Source organism: Macaca fascicularis, chromosome 16, assembly GCF_037993035.2.
Source record: "Macaca fascicularis isolate 582-1 chromosome 16, T2T-MFA8v1.1".
NCBI lineage: Eukaryota > Metazoa > Chordata > Mammalia > Primates > Cercopithecidae > Macaca > Macaca fascicularis.
This window is the reverse complement of record NC_088390.1, coordinates 75,312,202-75,324,935: the sequence shown is the minus strand read 5'-3', so window position 1 is coordinate 75,324,935 and position 12,734 is coordinate 75,312,202. Positions and strand designations below refer to the sequence as shown.

Genomic DNA, 12,734 nt, shown 5'->3' with positions numbered 1-12,734 from the left:
AAGAGGAAATGCTATTGACCTTTAACATGAGGTCAATGTCAGAGGGAGTGTTTACGAAGGAAAGTCGCACAGTGGTGTTCATTGCTACAGAGGTTTCCTGTCCTTCCATTTCCACTCTTACCTCACACGGCAGCAAGAACAGTCTTTAAAAATGCAAATGAGGGCTGGGCACGGTGGCTCCCACCTGTAATCCCAGCGCTTTGGGATACCGAGGTGGGCAGATCATCTGAGGTTGGGAGTTCAAGACCAGCCTGACCAATATGGAGAAAGGTAGATCCCAGCTTCAAGTCCCAGATTTACCTTGTTGTGACCTTGTACAAGTTTCATAATCCATGCTTGTGTTAATTTTCTGTATGTAAAACATCAATGATAAAATGAACATCTAACATACAGGGGTTCTGTAAAGATAGGATAATGTAATTAAACATATATCATATGCTTAGATAATGGCACATAGCAAGTACTGAGGACACATTAGACGTTCTTATTATTGTAAAGCATAGTCTGCCTCATAAAAATAATAAATGCTATCATGTATATATTGGTTCCTATGGGCTAAACACAGTGCTCAAAGTTTTTTGTTCATATCTTAGTTCAGGATTTCTCAACCTTGATTATTATGGACTTGAGAATGTCATTTTGTTGTGGGGAGCTGTTCTGTGCGTACTAGGATGTTTGGCAGCACCCTTTGCCTCTACTTACTAGATGCCAGTAATATTGCTTTCCCAATGCATATACACATGAATTGTGGCAACCAAATGTATCTTCAGACATTGTTAAATATCCCCTAGGAGGAGGATTCCCCTGGCTGAGAACCACTGCCTTATTGCAAGATAAATCCTATAATTTTAACTATCACTGGCGAAACAGATTTCTCAACAAGTATCTATTCCTGTGAATATTTGGATCAATGAATGAAGCCAAGTAAAAGCTACTCAAATCAGCAACCTTGAGTTCAATCATGGTCATGGAATTGGTAATAAAGTCTACACTATAATGGACAACCATGGAATGTCTGCCTTTTAAATGGGCTTTTACCACCTTTTCCCCAGAACTAAGTGATTGCTGATTTGCATTTGTGCCCTTAGCACCTGTGTGTGTGAAGAGAAGGGCATCACAAGTACGCACTTACGTGCACACACATATACGTGACATTTGGGATAGAATCTGAGAATGAACTTATTTCGTGTAGGTGATTTTGAAAGGGAGCGGTGGAGAGGACCCCCTGGGCTTCCTGGGGTACTGCCCTCAGGAGAACGCGCTGTGGCCCAACCTGACAGTGAGGCAGCACCTGGAGGTGTACGCCGCCGTGAAAGGGCTCAGGAAAGGGGATGCAACGATCGCCATCACACGGTACCTGGGGCTGGGGGCACTCCCCTTCTTTGCTGAGGGCATGTTGTATTAATGACATACACACAAAATGAAGACAGGGAGGTTCTAATTGACGACCCCATGCTTGTGGGAACAGACTTGGTCATTTAGAACTCCGTTCAGTGTTGTTTTCTCTCACTTTCAGCCTGGGGAGAAAAATGTTTATTGATTATTCTTTTTCTTTTCTTTTCCTTCTTTTTTTTTTCTTTGAGACGGAGTCTGGTTCTGCCGCCCAGGCTGGAGAGCTCACTGCAACCTCCGCTTCTTGGGTTCAAGCGATTCTTGTGCCTCAGCCTCCCAGGTAGCTGGGATTACAGGCACCCGCCATCATGCCAGGCTAATTTTTGTATTTTTGTAGACGGGGTTTCAGCATGTTGGCCAGGCTGGTCCTGAACTCTTGACCCTCAGGTGATCTGCCCACCTTGGCCTCCCACAGTGCTGGGATTACAGGTGTGAGCCACCGCGCCCAGACTGATTATTCTTGGTTTTTATTTTTTTGTTTGTTTTGTTTTTTGAGATGGAGTCTTGCTCTGTCATCAGGCTGGAGTACAGTGGCGCAATCTCGGCTCAATGCAACGTCCGCCTCCCAGGTTCAAGCAATTCTCCTGCCTCAGCCTCTTGAGTAGCTGGGACTACAAGTGCATGCCACCATGCCCAGCTAATTTTTGTAATTTTGGTAGAGACAGGGTTTCACCATGTTGACCAGGATGGTCTTGATCTCTTGACCTTGTGATCCGCCCTCCTCAGCCTCCCAAAGTGCTGGGATTACAGGCGTGAGCCACTGCGCCCAGTCCAGCCTGATTATTCTTAATATGGAAAGACATCATTGAAAATATGAGTTTGATGACTATGAAAGGTTCATAAAGTACCTAGATGGTTTAAATTTTATGACCACTCTGACCACTCGTAAACACCTTCCCCACCGTCGTGTTTCTCCTGATTTGCTCATTCTCCCACGTACATTCGCCAGTGTTGGGATCATGTGGATTGACTCTGTTTTCTTCAGATTAGCGGATGCGCTCAAGCTGCAGGACCAGCTGAAGGCTCCTGTGAAGACCTTGTCAGAGGGAATAAAGCGAAAGGTATGGGCAGGGCTTGGTGTTGCTCTGCAAGTGCCATAGATGGGAACCAGAGGGGCTGTTCCTCCCGTTGCAGCTGTGCTTCATGCTGAGCATCCTGGGGAACCCATCAGTGGTGCTTCTGGATGAGCCATCAACCGGGATGGACCCCGAGGGGCAGCAGCAAATGTGGTGAGGTGCTATCATGAGCAACCTTTGCATGAGTGTATTGATCCTGTGAAAACTGGCCTGCAAAATCATTGTTTACGTAGAAAGGGAAAGACACACACAGTATCAGGAAAAGCAGTATTTTAGGAAAAAAAATTATCTGATTTCAAATCACAACCAGCTTTTATTCAGAAGAAAAAGCTATATTATCTCACCCTAATGTTTGCTCGAATAATTTTTGTGTCTGTTCCTACATGGAACATTTTTATACAGTCAAATCAATCTATAATTAAGCTTTAAATCTTTCTGCAACATCAGCTGATGTACAGTTCTTACGGAGGAAAAAAAATTCCAAATCTTCGATATATTTTTTAATTATTTTTGGGAAATTTCTGAATTCCGTCATTTTGTACCTATAGAGAGTATGTCATGATTATCTAGCTTTTTAGTAAATTCTCCTAATTTTCGTTGCTCCCACTGCATTCTCATAAATATTCCTGAACTTAGTATTTTTATAAACACTATCTTACCCAATATCATTTTCTATGCTCTGAATTATATACTCTAACCAATAGTTTGGTTATTTCCACGCCTGTCATCCCTACACCCACCCCTTCTTTGTCTAGTCTGAATTCGCTGCATGTTTCATCTGTGCATTGATGAAACTTCTTTTAAAAAATTCCAGATACCTTGAGTATACCCATGAGTTTGTGTTTTCCCTTGACTTAACTTTAGGCAGGTGATTCGGGCCACCTTTAGAAACACGGAGAGGGGCGCCCTCCTGACCACCCACTACATGGCAGAGGCCGAGGCGGTGTGTGACCGAGTGGCCATCATGGTGTCGGGAAGGCTGAGGTGAGTGCCTGTCAAAGCCGGCGCTCAACCCCCAGGTTGTGAGCTATGAACAAAGTTTGTTTCCCTGAACCAGCCTACCCATTGTGAGGAGCTAGCATGGTTACTCCCAACTCTATGTGGCCTTACTCTGGCCTCCAGAGGCTGAACATCACAAGCCATACATTTTTCTCTTTTCTTGCTTGACTTTATCCTTCTCTTACCTCCAGATGTATTGGTTCCATCCAACACCTGAAAAGCAAATTTGGCAAAGATTACCTGCTGGAGATGAAGGTGAAGAACCTGGCACAAGTGGAGCCCCTCCACGCAGAGATCCTGAGGCTTTTCCCCCAGGCTGCTCGGCAGGAAAGGTAGACACAGGTGTTTTGTTTTATTATCACAGTCCTTGGTTTCTGTTTCTATATTTCCGCTATGATGACAGAGTAAGAGCTTTATCTTCTCATTCTTTACTCTATGGTAATTGCAAGTACTTTATTAGAGAAAATTCAATTCCAAGGGCTCCCACAAGAGGGAAATAAGAGAACAAAGTGCCGATTTGAAAGCTGACTCTTGTAAGAGAATCAGCATGCATGGGGGCTCTAACATGCGCCAGATACTTCCTGATGCATGCATGCACTTAGGTCATCTCAGGGGTTCCTTCCAGAGGGTAAAACCATCCCTCATTAAAGGAGGTCACCTTCATAAAGCCCATGCCAGAGTGCCAGGCATCGGTCAAGGTTCAGTGAATGGTGTCTCTTAACATTTCTATATATTATTATCAGTAAAATCAACTGAGGCTCAGTGTAGAATCCTAGACAGGAGTAGAATCTAGTTCTTTTTACTGAAATGCTACTCTCTTCCACTAAGAAGAGGGTAAGTAGTTCTGCTTCTTCCCCTCATAAGGCACAGGGGCTGTCAATTTCCTTCCCTTTGTCTTTCATTCCTCCTCTTAGTAGATTGACTTCTTGTTGATCAAAGAGCACTTACATTATGAGTGTCTCTCTAACACCATACAGATGTGAATATTTAAACAACTTGTTGACGATATTATTGCTCCTTTTAATTTCTTTATTTTAAAATAAAAATATCTTTATTTTTTGAGACAGTATCTCACTCTGTCACCCAGTCTAGAGTGCAGTGGTGCAATCACCGCTTACTGCAGCCTCAATCTCATGGGCTCAAGAGGTCCTCCTGCCTTAGCCTCCATGGTGGCTTGGAATACAGGCATACATCACCATGCCTGGCTAAGTTTTAAGTTTTTTTTGTGGAGATGGGATCTCAATCTGTTTCCCAGACTGGTCTCAAACTCATAGGTTCAAGCAATCTTCCCCTCTCGGCCTCTCAAATTGCAGTGGTTACAGGAATCATGAGTCACCGTGCCTAGCCTTGTTGCCCTTTTTAGACTTGTACCCATCAGGGGTTGCAACCTTGACACCTGGAGTTCAGCCTCACTCTCTTCCCTTCACAGGTTCTCCTCCCTGATGGTCTATAAGTTGCCTGTTGAGGATGTGCGACCTTTATCACAGGCTTTCTTCAAATTAGAGATAGGTAAGAGTGACTGTTTAGAGACAAAACTCTGGGAAATGGATAAACCTAAATCTGACATAAAACCAGTATTTAAAAAATACATAAACATAGAATTATGCTATCACATCATTAATACATTACTAAGACTGCTAATCCAGTGTGTTTCAATAAGGGGTGATTTGGCAATATCTGGGAAGATTTGGGGTTCTTACAAGTGGGGACAGAGAGGTTGGATGCAACTGGTTTCTAGTGGGTGGAGGCCGGGGATGATGCTAAACACCCTACAACGCATTGGTCATCCATCACAGGAAAGAATGATCAACCAAAATGTCATTAGTGCTGGGGCTAAGGAACCCTACTGTAATTGAACAAGGCTCTGGGAGAAAGAGACCATTGCCATTGACACTCAGGCATAGATTATCCACAAATTCATACAAACAGAAACATATGAATTTGTTTTTTGCCTCTATGTATTGTTTGATAGCCATCTATTAATAGATGCAGATAAGGAGGTTCCTGTCTCTGTTTAGGTGTGTTAATCTGTGACTCATTTTAGACCCTTGGATTTTGGTCTTTGCATACTGCATCGATGTATCAGGGGCTTGGTTTTTCCCTGTCATGTTAGTGTATGAAAGCTGATGAGTTAGTGTATGAAACCTCATGCCTCTTCTTGAGATATACTTTCTGGCTTGTCACCCACCTTCATCAGAGGCCTCAAGCATCCTAGATTTTTTTTTTTTTTTTAGACAGAGTCTTGCTTTGTCACCAGGCTGGCATGCTGGAGTAGTGCAGTGACACAATCTTGGCTCACTGCACCTCTGCCTCCTGGGTTCAAGCAATTCTCCTGCCTCAGCCTCCCAAGTAGCTGGGACTACAGGCACCTGCCAGCATGCCCAACTAATTTTTGTATGTTTGGTAGAGACAGAGTTTTACCGTGGTGGCCAGGATGGTCATCCTAGCTTTTAATGAGATTCTTGAGACAGGGTTAGGATCACCCAAATAGGTTTTCGTTTCACTTTCTCATCCTGTTGGTCAATCTCACCCTGTGGTCTATGTGGCCATTTTTTACACTGACCACACTGACCATTATGTCCCAATGGCTGGTTGGCATCTTTCCAGTTGGAAGGATTCCACAGTGAGACCAACAGGAAGTATTTTATAATGGATTAGGAGCAGAGATTGATGTTTCAGGAAGGCTGCCTCCCTAGAGGCTTTTTTAAAAAAGCCTGCATGAGTAGATGTTTCTGTTTCAAAAGTGTTCCCTCCCACCTCAGATTCCCTCTGCAGTACTTAATTTGCTAAAAGTGAAGTTCTCATTCAGGGGAAAAAACAACTATTTATCAGAATTTCTTGCTCCAATATGTGAAGATGACACAAAGTACAAAATGTGGAGATGTAAGCTAGCATTTTTTCCTCCAAATGTTCTTGGACACCGTTACATTCTCAGGTGTGATACACTTATTGAATGGGCTAGGCACAGTGTCGTCCAAGCAAAATGCCTGCTCCATGGCAATCCCTTTGCCTTGTTGCATAGATTCACTCTTTCCTACCACCAATCTCTTCTGGGTAATGTAAACTCCAGCAAAACCCTAGCCTCACATGCCCTTTCCAGGTCAGGCTTGCCTCAAATTTGGAGACCTACAGCTAGGAAGGTGAAATGATCAGTTTTATGTCTTTTCTTTCTCTATTTCCTCCATGACTCATAAACGAATGTTTTGGACCTCTCCAGGGTGTAGTGTAAGAGGAAAAAAGAAAAGATAATATGGCATCAGAGCTTGATCTGATCATTAGAGCTATGATATCACATTGGGGTCTCCAGTATAGAAATGAAGAATTGCTGGCCCTTTCTTTCACTGGGTGCTTTTATGGGTTCCTTGATGACTTTCTTTCCCCTCTCATCTATTACCTCTGACTACAGCTCCCTGGAGTGGGTGATGCATCCTGATTTTGGCTCCTGTGACCACCTGGCAGCCCCTGAGTCCCTTCCTTGAAACCCCTTTACCTTTCCAGGTGATCTTCTCAAGATACCTCCCTTTTGAAATCCATGAGAAACACACAGCATCTTTGCTTCTCTAAACTCTACAAGTGCAGGGAAGTCAGCCACCCACTGTATTTCTTCTTCACATGTTTCCAGATATAAGATAGGGACTAGTCCTATGTCCATGGAAAGAAGAAAGAAAATGCCACAGCAGTCTGACACTGTCCAAAAGAAATATTTGCCTTCCAGTCTCATTTTTCTATTCATTATCTTCCTCTTCTTATGTATCTACATGGTTGGGGTCTCAGTCATAGTTCAAATTGGTATCAGATGGTAAACTCAAAATAGGATAATTCAAGGAACTTGTGTTTGTCAGAAGACTCTATTGGGGGAACCCCACCCCCGATATTTAACGTGGGTTCTTTTCTATTTCCCTAAGTGTCAGCTGGTCTGAGAAATAAAGGGAAAGAATACAAAGGAGAGAAATTTAAAAACTGGGGGTCCGGGGAAGACATCACATTTCGGCAGGTTCCATGATGCTCCCCAAGTTGTAAAACCAGCAAGTTTTTATTAGCTATTTTCAAAAGGGGAGGGAGTGCATGAATAGGGTGTGGGTCACATAGATCACATGCTTCACAAGGTAATAAAATATCACAAAGCAAATGGAGGCAGGGCGAGATCACAGGACCACAGGATGGGGCGAAATTAAAATTGCTAATGAAGCTTCAGGCACACATTGTCATTGATAACATCTTATCAGGAGACAGGGTTTGAGAGCAGACAACCTGTCTGACCAAAATTTATTAGGCAGGAATTTCCTCATCCTAATAAGCCTGGGAGCACTACAGGAGACTGGGGCTTATTTCATCCCTTCGGCTTTGACCATAAAAGATGGCCATCCCCACGGGGCCGTTCATAGGCCTACCCTCAGGGGCACATTCTCTTTCTCAGGGATGTTCCTTGCTGAGAGAAAGAATTTAGTGATATTTCTCCTATTTGCTTTTGAAAGAAGAGAAATATGGCTCCGTTCTATCTGGCTCACTGGCAGTCAGAGTTCAAGGTTATCCCTCTTGTTCCCTGAACATCGCTGTTATCCTGTTCTTTTTCAAGGTGCCCAGATTTCTTATTGCTCAAACAAACATGCTCTACAAACAATTTGTGTAGTTAACACAATCATCACAGAGTCCTGAGGCTACATACATCCTCCTCAGTTTATGAATATGATGGGATTAAGAGATTAAAGACAGGCATAGGAAATCACAAGAGTATTGATGGAGAAGTGATAAGTGTCCATGAAATCTTCACAATTTATATTCAGAGATTGCAGTAAAGACAGGTGTAAGAAATTATAAAAGTATTAATTTGGGGAACTAATAAATGTCCATGAAATCTTCACAATTTATGTTCTTCTCTTGTGGCTTCAGCTGGTCCCTCCGTTTGGGGTCCCTGACTTCCCGCAATGAGACTCTTTGCAAAGGTACATGAAACAGTGCAATTACCTGAGACGAGAAACGGTAGAAGTGTTACCATTCTTATGTCCAAAGGGACTAAAAGAGGAAGCGGTGACCTGAACTTGAGGGTAGAGTCGTGTAGAACCTACTACCTTGAGAGAAACAAGGCACACACTTGGTGTCAGGGAGGAAGTGAAAGAATAAATGCCTTGACCTCCTGTATCCCCTGTCCTTCCTGATGGGCTTGCCATTGGTGACATCCACCAGAAGACATCTGTTACATCAGCCTTTGGAGTAGACAAGAATGAGGGCTGGTATAGAGGGGTACGTGGTCATCATCTAGCACAGAGGGTACCATCTCTTAGCTTGTTCTGCACAGGTGCTCTGGAACCTCTGATATTGCTTTCCAGTTTTGTGGTCCCTCTGCCAATACTCTAGACCAATGGGATGGAGTTTTCCTCCTGTTATATGACTATATCATGCATTTGCCTTCCCATATTTACTCTAAGAATACTTATTACCTTATCTTTTATGTTTAAGATCTACTTGCATGTATTTTGGTTCATAACTTGGTAAAACTCACTGAGAAAAAAAATAGAATTCCTAATGTATGTTCATTCTTATGCAGTTAAACAGAACTTCGACCTGGAGGAGTACAGCCTTTCACAGTCTACCCTGGAGCAGGTGGGTCATTTTTAGTGATTCTATATCATCCATAGAATATACATGTATAATGCATTCACTTGGAGCTGCAGGAGGCAGTATGGCATTGTTCTCCTCTCTTTACTGCTTTCCTTCCTTTTAGGTTTTCCTGGAGCTCGCCAAGGAGCAGGAGCTGGGTGATCTTGAAGATGACTTTGATCCCTCGGTGAAGTGGAAGCTCATCCCTCAGGAAGAGCCTTAAAGCTCCAAATACCCTATGTCTTTCTTTAATCCTGTGACTCTTTAAAAGACAATATTTTATAGCCTTAATATACCTTATCTCAGAGGTAGTACAAAATGCCTTTGAAACTCATGCAATAATTATCCTCAATAGTATTTCTTACAGCGAGACAACAGGGGATGTCAGTGAGGGCGATGGTAGGGCATAAGGCTAAGCCACACCACGCAGCCTTTGTGCCAGCAACCAAATCCCATGTTTCCTACTGTGTTAAGTTCAAAAATACATTCATTATAGAATTGTCTACATTTCTGAGGATTTCATGGAGAATGCTTAATTTTCTTTCTCTGAACTTCAAAATATTAAATATTTTCTTATTTTTTAATTAAAGTATAAATTAAGACATCCTATTGACTTCCGGGTAAGGGGAGTCAATTGATTACCCAGCAGCACAGTATTTGCTTTTTATAATTCACTTTTTAAATACTTGTTCTTAATTCACTGGTTTTCCTTTTCTGTCATTTTTCAGAGTTTAGATTGTGAGTCCATGTTTTGTCTGTTGTGCCTTTAAAGGAAATTTGAAATCTGTATCCTTCTACTATAATGATGGGTTGATGGGTGCAGCAAACCACCATGGCACATGTATGCCTGTGCAACAAACCTGCACATTCTGCACATGTACCCCAGAACTTAAAGTATAATAAAAATAAATAAATAAATAAGTAATTTCAGTAAGAACCTAAATGATCAAGTTGAACATAATATACACATATATATGTATGTTATATACAAGTTTGAAACATATTTCTGTTTTTCTATGTTTTTTTTTATGATGTAAGGGTATACTCTTATGCAAAGAATTAAAACTTCATAGGTCTTAATTTCCCATATCTCTATGTATTATGACCTATCCAACCGGTAACCCTATAAACACCTTAAAATAAACACAATATATGTGTATACTCTTATTTAGGTGAGTTTTTGTTGTTGTTAATACTATTATTATTGCTATCTAATTGAACACTTGAAAGCAGTTGTGTGAAAGACCTTGACTTTGATTTTAGTTGTTTCTTACATTCTGCTAGTTTTTAAAAATAAAATGCTTCCATCAACCCGTGAGAATATTCGTATGAGACCTTGGGCCAAGGGCCCCAGACTTCTTTTTTTTTTTTTTTTGAAACAGAGTCTCGCTGTCTCCCAGGCTGGAGTGCAGTGGTAGGATTTCGGCTCACTGCAAGCTCCGCCTCCCGGGTTCACGCCATTCTCCTGCCTCAACCTCCCAAGTAGCTGGGACTACAGGCACCCACCACCATGCCCGGCTAATTTTTTGTATTTTTAATAGAGACGGGGTTTCACCGTGTTAGCCAGGATGGTCTCGATCTCCTGAACTCATGATCTGCTCACCTCGGCCTCCCAAAGTGCTGGGATCACAGGCATGAGCCACCGCGCCCGGCCCAGACTTCTTATTTTTTTAAAAAAGAGACATTAGTACTGATCCTACTGAGTCACTTGATTTTTATAAGTCACAGATGAGTTGATACAAGTCAATACATTGAAAACTGTACTTCACTTTACATATATTAGTAGTAGAGTAAGTGTTTCTTGCAATGAGCCAAATTGCCAAAGACTGTGCCATTATCATTGTATATAAGGCCTGTGCCTTAAATAAGACTTGATTTTATAAAACTGAGTTCATCCACACTAATGACACTCAGACTCAGGGCTTCAGTGAAGCATTTTTCAACAAGAACATGTCAATGTGCTATATGGTGGGAGCTGATGAAGAAATGCTTACATCATTTCAGTATTCTAAGAGTATGTTCCCAAAGCTAAAAAACTGCTAATAATAATCTCAGTGAAAGTGTGTTAAGCAAAGGATTATATCCAACAGTTCTATAAAAGAAACTGAAACAGTAAACTTGAGCCACATAAAAATTCTAGAGCTATAGTAATTTTGGAAGCATAGTATGATAATGGCAATATTATCATTATTTATACGACTAAGAATACACATTATAATTGGGTTGTGAACATATATTGATTATTTTATGCAATATTCATAATAACATTACCAACAAATATTCTTATTTATATTTGGTGCTGTGAGAGGCAGAATTTCCAAAATGGCCCAGTAAAGATCTGCCTGTCTAATCTCTGGACCCTAAGAATATGACACAATATTGATCCGTTGTCTCTGTTATGTTTCATGACACCTTTGACGTTAGGAAAGAAAGATTATCTGTGTGGGCCTGATGTAATCATCTGATCCCTTAAATGTAGAGAGCTTTCTTAGCATGGTGGCAGAAGGGGAGTCATAATGATTTGAAACATGAAGACTTGTTGCTCTGTGTCTGTTTTTGAAGATGGGAGGGCCATGGGGAAGGAAAGTGGGTGTCCTCTACTGTAGTAACTTAAAGAAACAAACAAAAGAAAAAAATGAATAAAACCTGAACTGCCACAGACCACCGTGAGGTATTAAGATATAGAGATTGTTGAGATTTAGGGGTTGTTACAACAGATAGTCAGCATTACATTGACTAGTAGAGTAGTTCATGCCAAGAAAACAATGAAAGCAAAAACCTAGGGTAAGAATTTCTCAAGCATGCAGGGCACTGATGCAATTGCAATTGAACTGTTCCATGCTTCCTATTGCCAATCCTTACCTGGTGCAGAACTCTGCAAGTGTGATCCTTCCTACTGTCTTCCCACGTGGTTATCTGTGTTGACTCTCTGGCTGGTGGATACTTCCTTCATTCTCAGTGTATTCACATTGCATCAACCTGAAAGTGTCTAGCCAAGCAATAGTAACTTGCCTATTACTAGTGCTAAAATAAATTATCTTCTCGTTTTGATTTACTGAGTTATATTCACGGAAATTTCAAAGCAAAAGAGTTGAAATCTTGTGCTAAAATCACTGTCTTGACCGGGTGTGGTGGCTCACACCTGTAATCCCAGCATTTTGGGAGGCCGAGGCGGGCAGATCACGAGGTCAAGAGATCGAGACCATCCTGTTCAACATGGTGAAACCCGTCTCTACTAAAAATACAAAATTTAGCTGGGTGTGGTGACACACACCTGTAGTCCCAGCTACTCGGGAGGCTGAGGCAGGAGAATCACTTGAACCCGGGAGGCAGAGGTTGCAGTGAGCTGAGATCCCACCACTGCACTCCATCCTAGTGACAGAGTGAGACTCCATCAAAAAGAAAAAAAAATCACTGTCTTGAAATGAAATTCTTATCATAAGTTGGTGGAAATATTTTAGTATCTCCTCCAAACCCCTCTTTGGACACAATCAAACGCAAGACACAATGCCTTTGAATGAGTTTATCCTTTAACTTAATATTAAAAAACTAGGAAGAAATATCCCCACCTCGATTAAAAGTTATATTGCACAAATGTTTGGAGTATTTGAAATAGAAGGTAAGAATAACTTATTTTGAGGCCTCAATAGATGAAAATATTACAAGGAT

At 41.6% G+C, this 12,734-nt stretch overlaps 1 protein-coding gene across 2 annotated transcripts in view; it reads left to right on the top strand.

Moving 5' to 3' along the window:
- ABCA9 (ATP binding cassette subfamily A member 9) overlaps nt 1–10,230 on the top strand; it is a 76,737-nt gene extending 66,507 nt beyond the window's left edge. For both annotated transcript variants that reach the window (XM_074020259.1, XM_005584796.5), the window contains 8 exons: nt 1,193–1,353; nt 2,378–2,453; nt 2,527–2,621; nt 3,333–3,452; nt 3,659–3,799; nt 4,897–4,976; nt 9,013–9,068; nt 9,190–10,230. In XM_074020259.1, coding sequence (XP_073876360.1) covers nt 1,193–1,353; nt 2,378–2,453; nt 2,527–2,621; nt 3,333–3,452; nt 3,659–3,799; nt 4,897–4,976; nt 9,013–9,068; nt 9,190–9,288 — 828 coding nt within the window. In that variant the 3' untranslated portion in view covers nt 9,289–10,230. The remainder of the gene's footprint in view (nt 1–1,192; nt 1,354–2,377; nt 2,454–2,526; nt 2,622–3,332; nt 3,453–3,658; nt 3,800–4,896; nt 4,977–9,012; nt 9,069–9,189) is intronic.
- The last annotated feature ends 2,504 nt before the right edge of the window (nt 10,231–12,734 follow it).